Genomic DNA, 21,818 nt, shown 5'->3' with positions numbered 1-21,818 from the left:
ATCAAATTACGACAATTCATTTATGTTTAGATATCCATTATTTTGAGTCAATCCATCTCACTATGGGATAGACAAAATTGAACTTCTCAGAAGAGAAGCTTATGAAAGCATCATAATGATCACATACTGCTGACGTATATGAGTTGTTGACCTTTGCAAGTCACCATGGTTAACAATGGAAGAACAATGATTTCAAGCATCACCCTCCTTTTAACATGTCAAGTCTGCCATTCTAACCCAATCAGCCTGACATAATGATCTCCAGCCTTGTGTTTGTCAACATTCTCACCTGAGTTAACAAGATGATTACTGAAATGATCTCAGCACACTGTAAAAAAAATCCTGTAAAATTTACAGTAAACTACTGGCAGCAGGGTTGCCAGCCAGTTACTGTAAATTGTACAGCCACAGTACTGTAATTTAATTTACAGCCATTTACTGTAATTGCAGAATACAGGAAAAACTGTAATTTTGAATAGCAACAGTATAATGCTGTATTTTTTACAGCAAATTGCTTGATTTTAATTTACTTTATTTAGAAGAAATACATAAATCACTGTATATCCAGTATGTTTTGCATACTGGATATACAGTGTTTATTTTTTTTTAATTGATACAAAAATACATTACAGACAAATTGTGTACGTTGTTGTACATGAAATAATTTTATTCAGTAAGAACTTCATAGTATCCAACATGGCTCTTTAAACACTCATGTTTAAACAACACGTTAACCAACATTACCATCATGAAACAACATTGCAAAACAAGGCCCAAGTGAGTCTGTAAAACGGTCCACATCTTGATCCATCAGAGCACAACAAGTAGCTGGAACTATGGAAACGAAACAAGAGAATAATGTTAGATATTCAATTTATAGTCAGAGAAAAACAGAGGACAACATCTACAGTCAGAGAATAATAAAATGATGTAATTCAATGATGAGATCTGTGTGTGTGTGTGTGTGTGTGTGTGTGTGTGTGTGTGTGTGTGTGTGTGTCTCTGTGTGTGTGTGTGTGTGTGTGTGTGTGTGTGCTTCTTACTTTTCATCGATTACACTGAATATTCATCATTGTGTTTAGAAGAGCGGCGACATGTGGGTTCACTGCAACCTGTTTCTTCTGTATCCTGGCATTTTAGATGACGCTGCTTGTTCCACTCTCTGGATTAATATCTACAAAGAGTCAGGAAAAACTAAATGTTATATATTAAATGTACAAAATATATTATATTAAAACACATGAATTAAATCATCAGCTTGCTAGTGTTAAATAGGGGAGACTTCTAAATAATTTGCCCAAAAAAATTGCATCTCTCGTTGAGAAATATTGTTTTAAAGGTCTTAACAGGTATATAACATTAACATATCTATAAAATGCAGGTAAGGAAGTTGTTCAATTAATACCTTTCATTGGACTCCAAGTACATGCTGCCCCATCCTGGTACTCAAGCCTGAATATGTAACATGCTATGAACAGAGTGGGAAGGCCAGACATGAAGCTGTGCTGAGCACCGTCACACACAACCTAACCTTCAGTAGTCAGCATCCAGTGGCCTGCAAGTGTGTTCTAAAACAAACAATACCACATGTGACAATAGTAATAGTTAATAGTGACTATACAATTATCTTTAAGCATTTTACATTTAAACTACATTTTAGTATAAGTGACTCTACAAACAAACTCTAAGCAAATTAAACAGAGTAACTTACACTTAAAACCGTACTTATACAGAAATGTAATCCAACTAACGTTAGGGATGTCACGGTCAAGAAATTGTCACACTAGTATTTTGTAACGGGTCTCACTCCCACCCTCCAACGGTCCTATTTGGGAGACAGGCCTGCTATACAATGAGGGTGTCGCTAACGTCTTTTGCTCAAGCTCTCAGCTGGCCTCCGATACATAAACTGTATATCTAGATGGTTACGTACATTAATCACTTTACCGGGCTATCCTCCGTGAACATCGACTTACCTCAAGCTATGGTGACTCATTTTAATTTGGGCGCTCGATTTAACGGATGACTGCATTTGCAAATTTGAATTACAACACAAAATAATCACGAGCGAGTGTGGTATCCCAACTGTCGAAGCATGTAACTTTTACCGAGTCTACGGCGGGCGCGATGTTCAACATTAAAAAAACAACCGTCAACTTACTAATACAATGAACTGTAGCTCGTCACATACCGCCTTCACTCCTGGTGTGAACAAAAACTCTAAATAACATGAACAACTTCTGTCCTCAGGTGCTATAGCGACGGAGAATGTTTGAAATCTTACCGCGACGGCGCTGCTGAAACCCCGCAAGACTCCTTCGGTCCCCGCGGATGGGGGTTGAATCCGGGGTTAGCAATATGAACCGCGAATTTAGATACCTCTATATAAAGTTACCAGTATGATAGTTACCAAATATGAAAAAAAAATACGTAATAAGTTACTTACCACAGGTGTGAATCATTCATTTTGCGCACTACCCCAATCTCGACTGTTGAAGATCATCCCGCCATTGTAGATTTGAAATTTACAGCAATATTCTGTACATTGAGTTAATCCGTCACGTGACCCCAGAATGCATTGCACTTTACAGCAATATTCTGTATTATTTAAAATACAGTCAGCTTCTGTAAAATAACGCTGTAGTTTTTACAGCAATTCGTTACAGTGCAGGTCCTTTAATGACAGCAATGAAATGCAGTGGAAAGGTTTTTTGGGATTAAGTTAATTTTCATGGCAAAGAAGGAATATGCAATTCATATGATCACTCTTCATAACATTCTGGAGTATATGCAAATTGCTATTATAAAAACTTAAGCAGCAACTTTTCCAATTTCCAATATTTATGTAATTCTCAAAACTTTTGGCCACGACTGTACACGCAACACTCATTATTGTATAATATACACTGACAGCCTATTGTGTTTAGATGAGGAAATGTTTTCCCCACTTCTTTTCCTATAACCAAATTTGAATTGACGTAGGTTTCAAATTCCTTCATCTTATAAAACTTAACAAAACAACAATTATATTACAGTGATATACAATATATATATTGGAAAGATTTCTAAGTTGCATGCTTTTGACATGGTATTTTTGTGGTTTTGACTGTCTATTTGTTTTTATTCACGAGTTCACCTTTGCAAATGAAGTATAAAGGAAATAATAGTATGCATATTTGATGTGCTGGGTAGAGGCCTTCAACTCGTTGTTTTATCAAAAACAAATGTATTACAGGTATAGGAGCCTAGTGAAAATGGGCATTTGAACGAAAATTAGTCTGATGGATTTAGAGGGTTTTGCATCTGAACTGTAACTTTACATTATGGAGGATTATTTTAATGGTATATCACAAACAGATGGGTTACACCTGGATTACATGTAATAGACACATTTCTTTTTGTAAGGCACATTCATTCTTTTTAGAATGCTAATTTAAACGAAAAATAGTCTGTTGGATTTAGAGGTTTTTGCATCTGAACTTTTACTTTACACTATGTAGGTAAGGATTTTTATAGTAAATCACAGACAAATGGGTTACAGCTCAGTTGAATGTACTATACACATTTCTTTCTGTATAACACATTCTTTCTTTTTGAGTAAAATGCACTCTTTTTTAAAATAAACATTGTACATCAGTTTCTAATAAATTGTTGCATCACAAAAATTGCAAAGATCATGAGTGATATCTGTTGTCTTGCTATAAAACTAGTAATCAATTGATCTTTGTGTGACTCAGGTGCTGTTGACAAATAGGTCAGTTGACAAAATATTACACAATAAGAAGCAGATGCCTGTAAATAATGTTGCTGTCTAAAATGCAAATGAGATGAGTAATGGATAAACATGTGTTGTCTCTGTTCTGATTAGCAGAAGAAAGTATTATGGACATGGCTACAATATGTAAAAACAGAAAACAATTTATATATGATAGATGACCACACATTTTTCTTTTACTGAAAGTATACTGTAAATCATACTTGAGATATCTGTCGTATTTACCCTTATCACATTCTCTTGAAGATCTAACACATTAACAGATGAAGAGTACTGCACATTCTTCATTTAAACCAAGATATGACAATTAATTTATGTTTAGATATCCATTATTTTGAGTCAATCCAACTCACTATGGGATAGACAAAATTGAACTTCTCATAAGAGAAGCTTATGAAAGCATCATAATGATCACATACTGCTGACGTATATGAGTTGCTTGTTTATCAAACAAATTATTTTTCAGTTATTTAATTCAAACTGCAGTGAAAATACAAAGCAGAAAAATGAAATTAACATGTTTGAATTGTATGTAAATATTACCCTACATTATTCCATTTTATTAAAAGTTGCTGGTTTGGAAACACGCAACACTCATTATTGTCCTAATATACACTGACAGCCTATTATGTTTAGATGAGGAAATGTTTTCCCCACTTCTTTTCCTATAACCAAATTTGAATTGACGTAGGTTTCAAATTCCTTCATCTTATAAAACTTAAAAAAAAAAAGTATATTACATTCATGTACAATATATATAGGAAAGATTTCTAAATTGCATGCTTTTGACATGGTATTTTTGTTGTTTTGACTGTCTATTTGTTTTTATTCACAAGTTCACCTTTGCTAATAAAATATAAAGGAAATAAAAGTATACGTATTTGGCGTGCTGTCTGGGTAGAGGGCTCCGAGCTCGGTATTTTGGCCCGAACCGAGGAGGCTCCCCCCGTATTTGGGCTGAGAGCCGGTGTATTTATTTTGATATATGTGTAATTTATTAATTATCTTTGCTTTGCAGAAAACATTTATTTTTGTTGTATATTGTTTAATATTAAGTTGTTTAAGAGCTAAAAAAAGTGGTAATGTAAATTAGCGAGAGATTAACTTCATAGGAAAACAGGTGTTCAGATATTTCCTCAACTATAAAAAGATGTCCAAATATTGTCACAGTGTGTGCAATCACAACTTTGAATGTAATTCAAAAGATTATTTTAATTAAGGAAACTTAAATTGTAAGGAAATAAAATTTTCCAGGTAACAATCCAAAAACACTTGACGCCGATAAATCATTAAATTATTTAATATACAATGAAAATGACAAGAGAAAGCAATAAAAGCAAAATCCTCACACTTTCAACTCAACGAAACCAGAACAAAACAGAAAGAGAGACTTACACCAAAAGGTAATAGATATTAACAAGATGCATCACTGCATCTCAATGGGGAGGGGTTGAAATGATAAATATGGCCGCTCAAGCCAAAGAAAGTCCTCCCATTCAGGGCGTAGTTTATGGGGGGGATGGGGGGAGGTAACCCCCCCAATATTCAAATGCATCAGTTACAACCCCTCCAATATTTCAACATGAAAATCACAGTAGATCAAATGAAAAATATGTAGAATTACTTTATTTTGTGACAATAATTTTGTTCCTAATCAAATATGAGTGTGTCATAATAAATTAGGCAAAAAATACTCCCCCTCCATTGAACCGATTGGTAACGCCCAACCAATGAGTCGCACTTTCACCAAAACAACGCGAGTTGTGTTTGTTTGAATGGGAGAGCAAACGGGTAACTTAACGTACGCCAAAAATGAAGAGAAGCGCTGCACAGCGGACTATATTTAACTGCTGGTCAGAGAGGGATGCAAAATAAAAAAATGTACTGAGAATGAGGTATGAGAATATTGTGTAATAATAGCTAAGTACACACCATATATGTTAGCTAGCTAATCCATTGAAATGTATTTAGCTATAACTATCAGTATAACAAGTTACCAAAGCAGCCATCTGTTTTGCTAGTTCATTTTTCAATAGTGTCTGTAATTATCAACGACAAAAGTATTCACATTGATGTTTGTTTTCTTCCTAAAATAATCTGATTTTTGAACGAATTGGATGAATGAATAATTTAAGTGGCTCACTCATTAAAACAGTGAATCGCTGCCGCCTACTGGCGCTTTCAATACTTAATTTCTTTCTTTTTATAATCTCTTCTATGTTAGACCATGGATGAGGATTATACACGAATTTCATAACGTTATGAGGTGTATAATCTCTTAACAAGTTTTTTTTTTACATATTTGAGGTAAATATAGCAGCAGGGTAGAAAAGTCACAGTATTTTGAGCTTTCATTTAACCTGTGTAATTATAATCACAGTTCTGTGCCTTTGAGTAAGTGGTGTATCTAAATTTCACGTTTACAGTCGTTCAAGAGCCGATGTGTTTCCCTTTTAAAAAAAATGCATTAAGGTGGAATGTAAAAATCTTAAAATAAATGTCGAAATGTTGTCTCTTTCATATTTGTTTATGTTGAATTTGTAATCAGTTAAAGCATATAGATGGATGGATGGATGGATATAGAAATACATTATCCAATGACAATACACATTAAAAAAATAAAATAAAATAACAGGCAGCATACAACCCCAGAAAGCACACGTACGTCTGCAAGATGTCTTTTAAAGATTACTAACAGATTACTAACATCTGATAGACATCTATAAGATGTCAGTTTAACATACATTCTAAATTATTACATCTTAAAGAGTTCTTCTAACAGGAAACGTCCTATAGACGTATTGCAGATGAGCAAACACTCAAAAAATACGTTTTCCAGATGTAAACACACACATCAAATAGACGTCTCCGTGATGTTCGTGTGCTATTTAGGACGTTCAACCCCCCCAATGTTCAAACCAAATCTACGCCCTTGCTCCCATTCAATAGAAAGAGCAAATATTCGAGAAAGACTTACAATTCGGTTGAGCGGGGCTCTTCATGGAGTCCGATGAGGTGCTTGCCAGCATGAGCACATGTACAATAGCAAAAGAATCCATGGAAAGGGTATTTAAGCTCAATTTAAGTTTAGGAAACAAAAGATGACAGAATTTTCAGAAACAACTTATGTAAGTTTTATAGACTCTGATGCCCATACACTTCTGGGGGAAAAAGAACATCTAAACCAGAGCAGGGCAGTCCTCATATCACAAACCATGATCATTCATGCTCATTATGTCACCACAAGGGGAAGCCAGTGCTTTATCATCATTTAATGTTTGAAATTAATATTTGAAGCAAGAGTGCTTAAACAAATAGAGAGCAGAAAATATTCTATTCCTTTTAATCACAAGTTTATTCTGTACTATAATGAATTATGAAAGAATAAGTAAGAATAACAAACATGAAAGAAAGTAGAAGTAAATATAAAAAAGACATATTTTTAAAATGAACAGCAACATACATTTATAAAAAAAATCAAACAGTACAAAAATGGTACGAGAATGTGACAGGGATTTATATCATGTTTTTCTCTGTATTCTTAATTTTCAAGGTTGTGTGCTGTTTATGTGCATGTTGTAGTTTTTTAGGAAATCAGATATCTAATAGAGGTGTTGAAAGTGAACTCTGCCCCTCCACGCTGGCTGGTTGATGCGAGAGGTGTGTCTCTGGGGGAGGTGGAGGTTCAAGGTATACATTTTTATCAGCATGCGTGTTCCCTGAGAACATTTAACGCAAATGTTTTAAAATTTGAATTAGTGAGAAATGCTTTTTTTACACAGTGCAGTGTACAATGTGAGTTTACACTTTCTGTTGTAGCCACACAGTAAATATTACTTAGGATAAGAGCCTCTTCCGAATGCCATTATATTGAATGTAATGCAAATCCCTAGACATGCTCTGCTATCTTTTCTTAAAAGTTACATAAGCATTTTGCAGATGCTTTTATTCAAAAACGAGTTGGATACTAAAATTTTTACAAAAAAGTGTGTTCAGTGTGGCTCAAACCCATGACACAGAGACAAAGACATTAGGCTACATACTGCGACGGATTAAAGGTTACTTTGCAGTGCTTTAAGCGTAAAAACAAAAGATGACCTATTTATCATAGAAACCTCCTTCAGATGTAGACAAACCAATTAACTGCACATCCAAATTCAAATTCCTTTGAGGCGTCACATTTTTGCCGTTATGTTCTCTGTGTTACTGTTTATTATTCTCACCATTCAAATACAATAGTATGGAGATTTTAAGTTAAATGACAAACTCCAAAATCCCATCTTCTAAAAAAAAAGTAAAAAAACTTGAAATTGATGGAGGTCAGTTAGTCAGTTTCAGAGGGTATCAGAAGGTCCAAAGCTTCACAGCATCATGTGACAGAAAACTGGAATGACTCTGGGGGAGTGGCATTGACAGCATGGCACTGAATGCTGGACTTTGATTTTTTCTGCGGTCTATTTAACTTCACACACATTTATATGTATATACAGCCACAGACAGTCCAGACTAACTCAAGCTCATTCATTGGACTAAGCACTTCAGAGAACGGGGCACACAAGGTAAGTTTAGCTTTACAGCAGAGCTACAATAAACATTCAAATAAAATGAGCAAATATTTAAACAATTCCCTCTTTCTTTCTTGTTTAGAAAACAACAGTGAAGATGAAATTGTACTTGGTACTCGCCTTTGTTGCATTTACAGGTAAACCATGCTCATTACTATATTAAAAAAGTGTGTTAATGCGTTCAATGATATACAAGAAACTCACTATTATTGTTTACAACATTAACATCAATAAACAATGCAATGTTTGCTGTTTGAGAGAATTTGAAAACTGAATGGAAAAAAGAATGAACCAACATAACTCAATTTAATTTGCATCTTTACCAGGTTGCCAAGCTAACCTATTTTCTGCTGATGAACCCAAGCCCCAGCTGGAGCAGTTGACAGATGCATTCTGGAGTTATGCTGCCAAGGCAACTCGCACCGCAGAGGAAACTCTTAAAATGATCAGAGAGTCTCAACTGGGCCAGGATGTCAAGTAAGTTAGCTGTAGTCTGCATTCCAAATACTAAAATCTCAGAATTTATGAAGTTTTAATCTATCATGTTTTTCCATAATATAGTGCTAGACTGACACAGAGTGCTGATATGGCCAGTGAATATGCCATCACCCTCAGGAAACAGGTGGATCCTCTGACTGAAGAGCTCATGACCAAAATCACCAAGGAGGCTGAAGTGTTGAGGGAGCGTCTGGGTCAGGATCTGATCACAGTGAGAGACAAACTGGAGCCCTACGCCGACAACTTCAAGAGTCAAATTCAGCAGAGAGTTGAGGATCTCAGAGCAGCCATGGCTCCATATGCAGATTCTCTGGATTCTGAGAGCCTGAAGGCCACTCTTCTCCAGAAAAGTGAGGAGCTGAGAGTGAGCATTGAGAAGAGCGTGAAGGAGCTGCAGGCTCAGCTTGAGCCCTACACCGCTGATATCAAAGAGAAAGTAGACCAGCGCCTCCAGGAGTTCCAGAAGACCGTGAGTCCCATGGCCGAGGATCTTCAGGCCCAGATTGCTGAGAGAGCAAAGATGGTTCAACAGAGTCTAGCACCTTATGCAGAAGACCTGAAGGAAAAGCTGGACCCCTACGCCCAGGACCTGAAGACCCAGCTCACCTCCCTCTATGAGTCTTTCATCAAGTCCAACTAAAATATTTTAAGACTTCATCTTACATCAAATATTTTCTCATGACTCTTACTTTTGTAAGAACATCACCCCTAAATCAAACTACTTGCCGACAGAATAATCTTTTATGCCTTTTGTTTGCTCATTTATAAACCAATGTAGAGAAAGTTAACAAACGAACAATAACAATATCCTGTTATTTACACCTTAACCGTCAATCTGCACCTTTTTCTTTATAACTGTTGAGTATTTATTTAAATATTATTTGTGACTGAATATTGTGTGTGGTTTCTATTGTCTGTGCTGCAAGTTTATAATGTCGAGTTATTTTTATTTATCCAACAATTAAACATCTGCATTTTACTACTACAGTGTTTCTAGAGGTTTGTGAATAATGTACCCGATCCAAGAAATTACACCTTTGAAAAATTATGTAGTTAAAATGAGACATTTTACATGTTTCATAAAAAGGTCATGGTAAACACAGGACAGAAATCAAATTACTAGACAAAACAGGAATGGTATTATTGCCAAAACAAGTTTTGGCAAAGTTAGACATTCTCTTAAAAACCATCAATATGAGAAATGCTTATAAAAATATTATAAAGAGCACATAATGAAAGTATTTTGAAGCACTAATCTTCTATATAACTAACCATTAGGCTATTTAAAAGATTGAATTGATTGTCTTACTTTAAAATATGGACCTCTAACAGTTACATAGTACTGATGATACAACACATCATACATTTTGTCCAAATTTCTACGTCAGCGTTGACACAGATATACTCACAGTCATTCATGAGACTGATACTCCTAAATAACATCCTGATGTTTATATCTTAGCACACAGAGTTTCTTTATATCAGTAGATATAAACATTCCCTCAGATATTATACATTTTCAAGGACATGAAATCTTGTATAGAAAAAACATCCCTTTATCTTCTTTAAAGATGAAAGCCATTTAATGAATAAATAATTTAAAGAGAAAAAATGACTTCCTGGAACTATCTGAAGGATCCATGAATCACGTGATGCTCCAACGTTTAGGACTTCTGTTGGCAGAATTCGTTCTATCAAATGGCTCTGCATAAAACAAAGCGCTCCCGTTTAGAAAGATGATATGATTGGTCAGTTTTAGTGTCACTCAAAATTAAACTCTCCAATTGATTTACTGTACTGTCAGTACCCCAACCCCACGTAAGCACACGTTTGACTTCTTGCACCATGCGCAGACAGCGTATGATACCAGAAATGCTCTGTGATCTTGAATTTCTCTCATGAGACTTGGAAATCTCACGTGGATAGAGTCCGCATCGATCTTAGAAAGTCAAATATACATATCTAAAAGGGAAAATCGCCGACTTTTATTGAAAATAGTACTTTAAAACGTTTTTCTTTATTAATTTTCAGGATAGTTTAGGTCATCACAGAGGGCCTAGACGTGTGCTCTTCTTCAGAAAACTGACAAGCTGAGAGGGAGCGTGGAGTAGAGCGTGAAGGAGCTATAGGGTCAGCTCGAGCCCTACACCGCTGATGTCAAAAGGAAAGTGAAATAAGATCTAAGGGAGTTTCAAAAATCTCTTGTCTCACGATTTCCATGATCACATTTACCTTGAAAAGCTGGATTGAAACTGCTTCAGTTCCACTCTTCTTGACTCCTTTTTATTCAACAGAAAATTATATTTCCTGTATGCTCTTTATAATTGTTCTGCTTGTGCTTCTTAGTAATAAAGCATAAACCATGTAGCATCAATGCTGCATTATGTTTATGAACACTGCACTTTCTTTACCTCTGCAGATCAAACATTGTTGCCCATAAAGCAACACTAAGTATTCAAAGCACCCTCTAGTTGTGCCAAATACAGTTAAACCAGTTCGGTCAGGTTTTGTGAATTTAAAAAAATATATGATTTAAGATATAAAATAAAATAATTCACAAAATCAAAATTTCATCAAAAAACACAGCAGGATACTGTTTCTAATGTTATTGCCTGTTTTTTCCACAGTGAACTAGTGCTAAAGGGCAGGAGGCTGGAGAACACTACATAGTATGACATCAGATACAGTGACAAAAGGCTCAAATGACGTGTCAGGCCTTATCAGGAAGTAAAGAATATGATTTGGGTCTGTAGGTTGTAAGAGTTCAATAGGTCAAGTATTCAAACTCAAGTCTCTGTCTAGTTTAACTGAACAATGTGAATCAGATGGACTTTTCCAGTTAGAACACTGTTGTAAATAATAAATGGCATACCAAATGCCTTGGTATAACATTTAAAATGTTGCCTCTATTTTAACTTCCTTTTAGTAATAGACTCACAAATTTTTTTTCTTGTATATCTATATAGTTACAATGCTACCAACTCTAATATAATTTCTGTGTAGAGAAGAGTTCACCATCCCACACTTATCATTATCTGCATTGAATAAGATACGGTGACAAAAGGTCCAGTCAGGAAGTTATGATGTGGAGCATTCCTGACTACAAGGCACTACCCACTGGACTTTGGGTCTCCACTCCAGCAATCACCTCCTCATGCTGTATAAATACAGATATGAAAAAGCTAGATCCTCACTTGTTCTTCAAACTGGACAGCGTGGATACTACAACCATGAAGGTTCTCTTGGTTCTCACCCTTGCTGTATTTACAGGTCAGAAATTACATCAATATTTTTCACAATATGAAATGTCTGCTCTGTTTATAATGTTGCTGACTTCAATGTATATGTAACAATACAGGTTGCAATGCCAACCTTTTCTCTGCTGACGAGCCCAAGCCACAGCTGGAGCAGTTGACTGATGCCTTCTGGAGTTATGTTGCTAAAGCTACACACACCGCAGAGGAAACCGTCCAGATGATCAGGAGTTCACAACTGGGGCAAGAAGTCAAGTAAGTCAAGAACATACATCGACTGGAAACTTTTTTTAAGAGCATTTTATTCAAATATATTTATTGTGCCCTGACATTAAACAAAAAACTTGCATTTTCAGTTCTAGGCTGACACAGAGTGCTGATATGGCCAGTGAATATGCCATCACCCTCAGGAAACAGGTGGATCCTCTGACTGAAGAGCTCATGACCAAAATCACCAAGGAGACTGAAGTTTTGAGGGAGCGTCTGGGTCAGGATCTGATCACAGTGAGAGACAAACTGGAGCCCTATGCCGACAACATCAAGAGTCAAATTCAGCAGAGAGTTGAGGATCTCAGAGCAGCCATGACTCCATATGCAGATTCTCTGGATTCTGAGAGCCTGAAGGCCACTCTTCTCCAGAAAAGTGAGGAGCTGAGAGGGAGCGTTGAGCAGAGCGTGAAGGAGCTGCAGGCTCAGCTTGAGCCCTACACCGCTGATATCAAAGAGAAGGTTGACCAACATCTCCAGGAGTTTCAGAAGACCGTGAGCCCCATGGCTGAGGATCTTCAGGCCCAGATTGCTGAGAGAGCAAAGATGGTTCAGGAGAGTCTAACACCCTATGCTGAAGACCTGAAGGAGAAGCTTGACCCCTACGCCCAGGACCTGAAGACCCAGCTCACCTCCCTCTATGAGTCTTTCATCAAGTCCAACTAAATTCTTTTAAGACTTCATCTTACATCAAATATTTTCTCATGAATGAGAAATGGGACTTCAAAATAACTCATCCAACTACACCTAAACAAAAACTACTAGTAAATATGAACAGTTGCCCTTGAAAGATCATTGATGGTTTTATGAGTAAAATGTCCTGCATATCTGATGCATATTTATTAAGTCAAAGTTAGGAACTTTATCACATGTGTGTGAAGTTTCTTGCAAGTGTTAATTTTATTTGATTGCATTGATCAAATAAAAAATTCAGCATTTATAAACCAAATTGTGTTTCGTTTGAATGGTAAAAGATGTGTTACTCAACCAATCTCAGTACAAAGAAGTCCCATCATAGGCTGTGGCAATGTTATCTACCATTGAGTAAAGATACAAGATAAGTGTTTTACAGTCATCATCCCATCTAAACACTCAATTGACCCTCTTGACAAAAAATCAATCAATCAATAAACAGGTTTCGTGACATCTTACACAAGACATTGTGCTTCTATGGTAGTCGGTGCTTTCAAGTTTACAGCCGGACAGTTCTTATTGATTGCTTTGAACTCAAGCTTTTGTAAGAGACAGTACAGGTCAGGAAATTTTATTGTGAAGTAATATCGACAGCAAGGCACTTCCCATTGGACTTTGGGTTTTGATTGCAAAAGTCACCAGCTGAGGCATATATAAACTGATATGAAACAGTTATCTACACAACAACATACTACACAGGCTTAATTAAAAGTGCACTGACAGGTACAGGTACAAACTATCATTATTTAATTCATTTCGTATTTATTTATTAAATTTTGATATCATTATCGTTATTTAATAACACTTTATTATTTGCTTTGAATAATTTTAATAGACGCTTTTTAATTTGAATTTCTTTCCAGGCTAAAACTGAAAAACATGAAGGCTCTTCTGGTCCTTGTATTAGTTGTATTCACAGGTTACACTTTATTACAAACTAATCCATCTATAGTATATATCTTAAAATATATATAATAATATGATAGAACAAATGTTGTGTTCTTTATGGACAAGATAAAGCATCCCAAAGGATATTTTTATGTGTAATTAGTTCACAAGAATAATGTATTTAAAGCATCAAATATTGAATTAGAAGTAAAAAATACAAGGCTGTGTTGAATCCACAGGCTGCCAAGCAAACCCGTTGTATGCCGATGAACCCCAGTCACAACTGGAGAGGTTGACTGACCAACTACTGGAGGAACTGAACACTGTGAAGTGTGCGCTGAAGCCCTACATTGAATACGTTACCGAGCCATTTGAGAAGGGCGTTGATTACATAAAGAACCTGGATTCTGAGATGTTGAAGGCCAAAATGCTCCAGACGAGAGAGGAGCTGAGAGGAACAATGGAGGAGCGCTTGAAGGAGCTACAGGCTCAGCTGGAGCCTTTCACACAAGAGCTGAAGGAAAAGATGAACCTCTACACCAGAGAGCTGAAGGCCTTTTATGAATTCTATGCCACAGGCAGCTAAACATTTTGAAGACTCTGTCACAAATGAATTTCATTTTTATTCCAAAATCAGTGATGTAGGTGGTCAACACAATTTACTCAAACTGGCCTAAATCATAGTCTTTATCTAAGTATTCGTACTCATAGTGTATCACAGAGAGATTTAGAGGCATATCTAAACATATACGTCTATTTAATTCTGAATTATATACAATGCACTGACTTTTATGATCCATAAAACTGGCAACTTTGTATTTGTGGTTGAATGGTTTCATGTGGGAGTTTTTTTCCTTTACAACTAGAGACTTCATTGATCATTTATTAATGGAAAGCGTTTGTTAAATTATGAAATATGTTAATTTCTTAAACAAATATACCTAATAGATGCGTGTAGAAAAAATAATGCACCCAGGAAGACTTACTGCCAAAACGTTTGTGTTTTGTCCTCATGCTGTAATACGCAAAATGAATAAACATCAAAAGAATTGGAGTGAGTGTGAATTATGCATTTATTTAGAAAACTAAACACATGTTCTCACACCATATTAAGCAATTTACAGAACAAAATAACACAGTACAAACTTACATTCTGCCCTCTTCAGTATTACATTTTTCTCTACTGAGTTAATATACTTTTAAACTGCAATTAAACACAACAGGTAAAATCAGCATCTTGTTTCAATGAAGAAACAGTATATGCCACTATAGGTCACGACAGAAAACGTAAGCAACTCTGGTCCAACACTGGTCCAAAAGAACTTCCTGTTTCAATCATTTTAATGCTACACGAACATTTGAACAAAATACAACCAACAAAACATTTATAACCAAATCAAAATGTTAAACAAATAACCTTAAGATTTAATTATATATGTAAGATTTCAAAATAAAAAAGAAATGAAACCGGAAGACCTTCTGGATCAGTATTTAAATTTTGAGAATGGTCTGTAGGTAGATTTGTTTTCCTTTCATATGCCAAATTGAAAATCACCTTATTGAGTTTTCATTTGCACAAGAAATTTAAGTATAATCGAATTTCAAATTCACACACACAATTATTTTCTAAAATGCTATCAAGGTTAAACAATCAGCAATTCTTTGGCTGAAGGTCAAACAGACGTGCTGAGCGCTGGCTCCTTACTGTGATGCAAATTCTGTAGGAATTATTTTGAGTCTGATTTTAGGTTCTGTGCAGATTAATTTAGATAACAGAAACGGGATTAGTTTTGGAAATTAAATTAGGCAAAATAACAGGAAAGCTTTTGTGGCGATATGTAGTCAAGATAAATCCATCTGAAAACAGAATAAAAAAATATTTTTGTTTTCTGTGATGTGTCAAATCTTATCAGAGAGCGATCAAAGTCTTGTAACATTGGTTGCTAATATTAGGTCAAAGGTCCAACTCTGTCTGGTTTCATGTAGATTAAGCATCTCAGATAAATCTTGTCATTAATGAGGATATTTAAGATTACTCATCTAAAGAAGGTTATTTAGTTTTGAGCTCCCATAAATTAATCACATTCATGTTTCTAAACACAGAAACAATTAAGAAACCCCCACTGCACACAAATATGTGTCTACAATAGTATTCAAACTAAAGAAAGAGATATAAAGGAGATTTAAAAATGTGTTAATTTAATGCTGCATATTGATTTCTTTGTTTATCTGTTTATTTCGGGGGGGGGGATAATAACAGCTCTTTAAATAATAAACGTATCATACAATTATTTCAATGTATTAGTTGTACAGTTCATTTTCCATGTGCTATCACCATATGCATTGATATCAGGACCTATGTTACAATGTCAGGATGTCAAGTTATGATGTGGAGCGCTCCTGACAGCAAGGCACTACACAATGGACTTTGGGTCTCCACTCCAGCAATCAACTCCTAATACTGTATAAGTACAGATATGAAACAGCAACATCCTCACTTGTTCTACTGGACAGTACGGAGACTAAAACCATGAAGGTTCTCTTGGTTCTCGCCCTTGCTGTGTTTACAGGTTAGAAATTTAAATTTAAGAGGATTAATATGAAAATGTTCTATTGTGAGATGTATGTGTTATTTTATTCTGTAAATGACTTAAATGTATATGTAACAATACAGGTTGCAATGCCAACCTTTTCTATGCTGATGAGCCCAAGCCACAGCTGGAGCAGTTGACTGATGCCTTCTGGAGTTATGCTGCTAAAGCTACAAACACCGCAGAGGAAACCATCAAGATGATCAGGATTTCAAACCTGGGGGAAGAAGTCAAGTAAGTCAAGAACATACACCGACCAGAAAATGTGTTTAAGAGTGATTTCAATATATATTTTATGTATCCTGACTTTAAATAAACAACTTTTTTTTAGTGCTAGGCTGACACAAAGTGCTTATATGGCCAGCGAATATGCCATCACCCTCAGGAAACAGGTGGATCCTCTGACTGAAGAGTTCATGACAAAAATCACCAAGGAAGCTGAAGCATTGAGGGAGCGTCTGGGTCAGGATCTGATCACAGTGAGAGACAAACTGGAGCCCTACGCCGACAACTTAAAGAGCGACATTCAGCAGAGAGTGGAGGATCTCAGAGCAGCCATGGCTCCATATGCAGATTCTCTGGATTCTGAGAGCCTGAAGGCCACTCTTCTCCAGAAAAGTGAGGAGCTGAGAGGGAGCGTTGCGCACAGTGTGAAGGAGCTCCAGGTTCAGCTTGAGCCCTACACCGCTGATATCAAAGAGAAGGTTGACCAACATCTGCAGGAGTTTCAGAAGACCGTGAGCCCCATGGCTGAGGATCTCCAGGCCCAGATTGCTGAGAGAGCAAAGATGGTTCAGGAGAGTCTAACACCCTATGCTGAAGACCTGAAGGAGAAGCTGGACCCCTACGCCCAGGACCTGCAGACCCAGCTATCCTCCCTCTATGAGTCTTTCATCAACAGAAATTAAATATTGTCACAACTGTGTCTTTTCAAAGACTTTGCTGCCATTTGCTGCTGATATAATTGAATCTTTGATTCATTTCAGTGTTAAAGTATGCATCTTCACTGTCTGTGATTAACAACTGCACCTTTTCGCAATATGTGGTGGAAGTATTTATTAACAGCAATGAAACAAAACGTCAAACAAAAATAAAATAAAACTCATGTCGAAAGAAACTAGTGCTCGATTTCTTTTAAATACTTGGACATTGGTTACCTTGCTGGTTATAATTGACTACCTCAGTGCGGAACTAACAACGGTAAACCTCAAAGGTGCCCTAGAACTTCTTGCCTTCCTAAATTCTTCAAAGTATCTCATTGTTGTGCTCAACAAAACCAAAAAATGATAATTGTTCCAACTATGGTAGTCAATGATGACACAGAAATTTGAGTTGCTAACATTTTTCCAAATTTGTGTTCATCAAACAAAGAAATGTATACAGATTTGGAACACCCTTTAAAAAACTGGCCTCCAGCCAAAATGATACTGTATATATATAAACTCACAGACACAAATTGAATATGTTAAAACAAGCCCACCAAAAACATTATAAACATGTTTATATCATGTGTCATTGTAATTACTAAGCACAAGTTGACGTGTTGCTATAGCCTACGTGGACTTCTGCACCTCTAAAAAAGCATCAACCAGAGTGATTCACTGTATGACGTTTCCAACAAACATATAAAACTGCCTAAAGATTACACATATATGAAAAATTGGTTATCCAAATGAATCGGACTATTAAACAGACATTTAGCTTGTTCATGTCCACCAATAGAGTTATGATTTGTAGAAGGTCGCTGTTCCGCACAATGTATTTTGTAAATAGCCCAACAGACGATTACATGTGCAACGTGTAGTTTACAGTTACATTTTACATTTAGTCATTTAGCAGACGCTTTTATCCGAAGTGGGGTAAGCAATGGAAGCAATTGGGACAGCATAAGGACAACAAAAGCATAAGTGCAATCAAAAAGAAGACTTATCTCATATAACCTAACACAGTATACAGAGCTAAGTTTTTATTTGATTTTTTTATAAAGAGTAGAGAAGAAATAGAAGTCAGAAATGGTCAGTCAGGTGTTGAGAGTTTCAGAGAGAGAGAATGTATCTTCTCTGCTCGGAGACATTGAACATTCAAAGTAAGAAGCCTATTATAAATTCAGAACACAAGTTAACAAGTTTTGTGATAACTGCCTGTCCGTTGAAACTTCTACACTATTGTGTAACACATCTGCCACCTAGGGGAAGTTTACCGTAATTCTTCAACAAGTCACTACAAGGTTTACCGTTGAAACTGGTCATTACTAGTGCCAGGTTAACCTCTTACTTCAGTGCATGAAGACATGTGCCACCAGAACATTCGTAAACACCCACAGCCCCTAAAAAACATAATAATCCCACACATCTCTGGGATAGCATGTTGGGAGCTGTCTGTGCAGGTTTGTAAAAGTACCCGTTCTGCTCTCCCACCCAAAACATTGGGAACAAAAACAATCTTCATATCCTGAATGCACACAAAGAAGCTCATCCTGCCGCTGCCAAGATAAATCAATCAGGCATGCCATCATCACCAGGACATTAGCCAATAAAAAGCAATGTGTTTACCATTTTTTACTGTATGAAAACCCTCATGGTGGAAACGACAAAAACAAAACATTGCCTTACAAATATAAAGCCTGTTTTACAGTATTGTTGGCTTGTTTAAATGTACAGATTTTTACTGAGTTTAATTTGAATAGCAAATCTAGTAGAAATAGTGTGTTGTTGCCTGTTGCATTCAAGGGTTAAAAAGTCATACTGGTCACGAATCAACATTTTGAAAATATAAGTGTTGGTCAAGACAGCGATTAAAATGCACTGACAGCTTTTTCTGACAAAAAGCAGCTGAGCTCCCTGTGATCTGGAATGTTTGACTGATGAAAACAATGACTAATGTGGACAAGCTTCCAAAACAACACAAGTGATTCACAAATAACAGAAAGCAAGACATAAAAAAACTGAACTCGGTTCACTAAAGTTCATCACCACGTACACTGCAGCACTCATGTTTGTTATCTGGGATGAGTTTTCTTTCTATTTATCAAGCCATGACTGTGGTGTGAAGAGCAGCTTTTATCTTGGGGAGGGGGCAGCGCACAGTTTGATTACTGTACTGAAACACTCAGTTCACTGGACCAAGAAACCTCATTACTCTGATGAGTTGGCCGAGGTTACATGCGTTCACCTTTCACACATTTAGGCAAAAACCACATGGCCCAAAAACAACAAAGGCCTTTCATGAGCTCATTATTAAATCATCTGGATGAATTTAATTTTGGTTATTTTGAAGAGAATTATTCATTTTCAACCACTTTTACAGTATTTGTATTTAAAATCTGGATAAGTTATATCAATATCTCCGGTTATTACATAATGTTAAAAACTGCATTCAACAACTCCTAATAAGACACCAAAATGCTTTGCACAATAGTAGGCACATACAATATCATCTTCTTATGAAAAGCACTGTTATCAAAAACAGTCAAAGGAATTACAGAAGGTGCTCTGTGTGGACAGCTTTCATATATGAATCTATGAACAGGTTGAAACAAGAGCAAAAGAATGGTTTGAAAAAAAAAAAACATGAAACTCCTCTTTTCTTTTGTTCATAAGCCGCCCAGCAGTTTTAATATGTCTTATTTCCATCACAGTCTTTAGGTTTTTTAACTCTGCCTTACTCACAATTTCAGGAAACAAAACCATGAAAATAGGAACTATCTTGACACAGAGCACCAGCATGTCGATGACAGACAGACATGACATCAATGCCACCGGTCACTTAAATTCATAATTCACATCATTCATATCAACGCTGAATAAGATTAATTGCCCCGAGCAATATAATTTGTATTTACAATACTCTATTTAACTTCTTTTATATCCAAGGCAATCCATAAATACAAAATGCAACAACAAGCAATTTTTAAGAGAGAGTAGCAAAAGTATTTCTAGCAGAGTTATGCAGATGAGAAAAGTCGGTTGTACTTTATTTTACAGTACGTGTGCCTATAGTTTACCTACAGCACTTACCTAAGAAAGTATGGGTAGTATAAGGTAGCTACTTGGTATAAGTTTAGGTTTAAGGCAAGGTACCTAATTATTACCCAGTTATTATATTTACTGTAATAAGGACAGTCTGTACATGGGAAACAGGACTTTTAAATAAAGTGTGACCAAAAAGCCTATATAAATGATTAAATAAAGTTAAATAATGGCTATCTTTAAGAAGAAGAATAGCAGACACTACTGCATACTGTATACTGTATGCATGCATACTTGTGACCCTGGTGCAACAGTGATCCTGCTGAGTCCTTTGCTTTACCAAAGCCAGTTTGTTTGCGGCAGCTGCAGGGGTGAATCAGACAAGGCTCAACAAGATGAAAGGGACAAGTTGGGACAGGAGGCTAAAGATCACTGAATAGGTGGAATCAAAATGTGGGTGATAAGGCTTGTGTTACAAGGAAAAACACAATTACCCCAGGCATTTTGCCCAGACTAAAGATTTAAAGAAAGAACGGTATCCGGTTCTAACGGGTTGTGATGTGTGTTCAGAATAGACCTGCTGAAGGAAATACATTGACGTATTTCATAAATTTGAACTAATTTCGATAAGAACAAAGAATAGCCTATCATAGTGTGTGAAAGATAAACGGCGCTATTAGACGTGTCACGTGGAGGGGCACTGGTAATCAAACCAGGTGGATTCAGTGGTTGTTGTAAATCTGTGATAGGCTAATATAGTACATATAACTTACATAATAACATTAACAGTTTGATTAAAAAAACGTTCAAACCATCACAAGACTCATATGCTAATGTAAATACAGAATGTACCTACGTGTGTTTTCTTTGTATTGTGATTACCGAGAATGCTAATCCAAATGGCTTTATAAAGATGCTAATAGGGCTCATCCATGCCGATAACCATCGCTATGGCGCCTGCCTCTAGCCTAAAGTTCGGGTCATCTGCAAACTGCTGTTCATTTGATCAAGTAGGTTTTGTCCTAAAGAAACAAAGACACGTTTTAAAAGCTCCATCCGAAAAGAAAGCGTAGGTTTTATCCTTAAAGACGTGGTTGTGATAAGGTAAACCTAAATAAAATTGTTAAAAATTAAAAAATAAATAAATACGCTATCAATAATAGAAGCAGAATGTATTACACTTTAGATAAAAACGTTTTAATTGTAAATTTTGAATAGCTTTTCCCCTTTAAATGATTTGCATTACTGTAGTAAACTCCTAATTTGTTGTTTTTATGTCGTTTCGTTACCATAGACGTATTTGTGGCGGTTTTAAAACT

General features: G+C 36.1%; 4 protein-coding genes and 1 long non-coding RNA gene across 7 annotated transcripts; 4 read left to right on the top strand and 1 right to left on the bottom strand.

Moving 5' to 3' along the window:
• Positions 1–338: 338 nt before the first annotated feature.
• LOC130433103 (uncharacterized) lies at positions 339–2,866 on the bottom strand. 2 transcript variants are annotated; one of them, XR_008908533.1, is made up of 4 exons: positions 2,447–2,866; positions 1,406–1,568; positions 1,044–1,174; positions 339–834 (listed from the first exon to the last, which is right to left on the bottom strand). It is a non-coding gene; the product is annotated as an uncharacterized LOC130433103 (long non-coding RNA). The 2 variants fall into 2 exon arrangements; XR_008908532.1 differs by lacking the exon at positions 2,447–2,866 and having other exon boundaries at positions 1,406–2,355.
• Positions 2,867–5,528: 2,662 nt separating this feature from the next.
• Positions 5,529–13,335, top strand: LOC130432584 (apolipoprotein A-I-like). The gene is made up of 4 exons (XM_056762018.1): positions 5,529–5,670; positions 10,870–12,108; positions 12,197–12,347; positions 12,449–13,335. The coding sequence occupies exons 2-4, from the start codon at positions 11,919–11,921 to the stop codon at positions 13,023–13,025; spliced, it is 918 nt and encodes a 305-aa protein (XP_056617996.1). The 5' UTR covers positions 5,529–5,670; positions 10,870–11,918; the 3' UTR covers positions 13,026–13,335.
• On the top strand, positions 8,196–9,823 carry LOC130432585 (apolipoprotein A-I-like). Its single transcript, XM_056762019.1, has 4 exons — positions 8,196–8,334; positions 8,423–8,477; positions 8,667–8,817; positions 8,902–9,823. Exons 1-4 carry the CDS (start codon positions 8,203–8,205, stop codon positions 9,476–9,478), a joined length of 915 nt encoding a protein of 304 aa, XP_056617997.1. The 5' UTR covers positions 8,196–8,202; the 3' UTR covers positions 9,479–9,823.
• A 339-nt stretch (positions 13,336–13,674) lies between the features above and the next one.
• Positions 13,675–14,994, top strand: LOC130432589 (apolipoprotein A-I-like). 2 transcript variants are annotated; one of them, XM_056762023.1, is made up of 3 exons: positions 13,675–13,775; positions 13,916–13,971; positions 14,180–14,994. In XM_056762023.1, the coding sequence occupies exons 2-3, from the start codon at positions 13,932–13,934 to the stop codon at positions 14,524–14,526; spliced, it is 387 nt and encodes a 128-aa protein (XP_056618001.1). In that variant the 5' UTR covers positions 13,675–13,775; positions 13,916–13,931; the 3' UTR covers positions 14,527–14,994. The 2 variants fall into 2 exon arrangements, with proteins under 2 accessions (XP_056618001.1, XP_056618002.1); XM_056762024.1 differs by having other exon boundaries at positions 13,722–13,781.
• Positions 14,995–15,140: 146 nt separating this feature from the next.
• apoa4b.2 (apolipoprotein A-IV b, tandem duplicate 2) lies at positions 15,141–17,581 on the top strand. The gene is made up of 3 exons (XM_056762022.1): positions 15,141–16,510; positions 16,615–16,765; positions 16,863–17,581. Exons 1-3 carry the CDS (start codon positions 16,471–16,473, stop codon positions 17,437–17,439), a joined length of 768 nt encoding a protein of 255 aa, XP_056618000.1. The 5' UTR covers positions 15,141–16,470; the 3' UTR covers positions 17,440–17,581.
• The last annotated feature ends 4,237 nt before the right edge of the window (positions 17,582–21,818 follow it).

This window comes from Triplophysa dalaica, chromosome 12, assembly GCF_015846415.1.
Source record: "Triplophysa dalaica isolate WHDGS20190420 chromosome 12, ASM1584641v1, whole genome shotgun sequence".
Classification (NCBI taxonomy): domain Eukaryota; kingdom Metazoa; phylum Chordata; class Actinopteri; order Cypriniformes; family Nemacheilidae; genus Triplophysa; species Triplophysa dalaica.
The sequence above is the reverse complement of the archived record's forward strand: the minus strand, read 5'-3'. Positions and strand labels throughout refer to the sequence as shown.

Excerpts from the sequence above, each read along its gene's own strand:
- LOC130432589 (XM_056762023.1), top strand. The coding sequence starts at position 13,932 with ATGAAGGCTCTTCTGGTCCTTGTATTAGTTGTATTCACAG. Across the intron at positions 13,972-14,179 it reads TGTATTAGTTGTATTCACAG|GCTGCCAAGCAAACCCGTTG; the intron begins GTTACACTTTAT and ends TTGAATCCACAG.
- apoa4b.2 (XM_056762022.1), top strand. The coding sequence starts at position 16,471 with ATGAAGGTTCTCTTGGTTCTCGCCCTTGCTGTGTTTACAG. Across the intron at positions 16,511-16,614 it reads CGCCCTTGCTGTGTTTACAG|GTTGCAATGCCAACCTTTTC; the intron begins GTTAGAAATTTA and ends GTAACAATACAG. Across the intron at positions 16,766-16,862 it reads AACCTGGGGGAAGAAGTCAA|TGCTAGGCTGACACAAAGTG; the intron begins GTAAGTCAAGAA and ends ACTTTTTTTTAG.
- LOC130432585 (XM_056762019.1), top strand. The coding sequence starts at position 8,203 with ATGCTGGACTTTGATTTTTTCTGCGGTCTATTTAACTTCACACACATT. Across the intron at positions 8,335-8,422 it reads CAGAGAACGGGGCACACAAG|AAAACAACAGTGAAGATGAA; the intron begins GTAAGTTTAGCT and ends TTTCTTGTTTAG. Across the intron at positions 8,818-8,901 it reads CAACTGGGCCAGGATGTCAA|TGCTAGACTGACACAGAGTG; the intron begins GTAAGTTAGCTG and ends TCCATAATATAG.
- LOC130432584 (XM_056762018.1), top strand. The coding sequence starts at position 11,919 with ATGATGTGGAGCATTCCTGACTACAAGGCACTACCCACTGGACTTTGG. Across the intron at positions 12,109-12,196 it reads CACCCTTGCTGTATTTACAG|GTTGCAATGCCAACCTTTTC; the intron begins GTCAGAAATTAC and ends GTAACAATACAG. Across the intron at positions 12,348-12,448 it reads CAACTGGGGCAAGAAGTCAA|TTCTAGGCTGACACAGAGTG; the intron begins GTAAGTCAAGAA and ends TTGCATTTTCAG.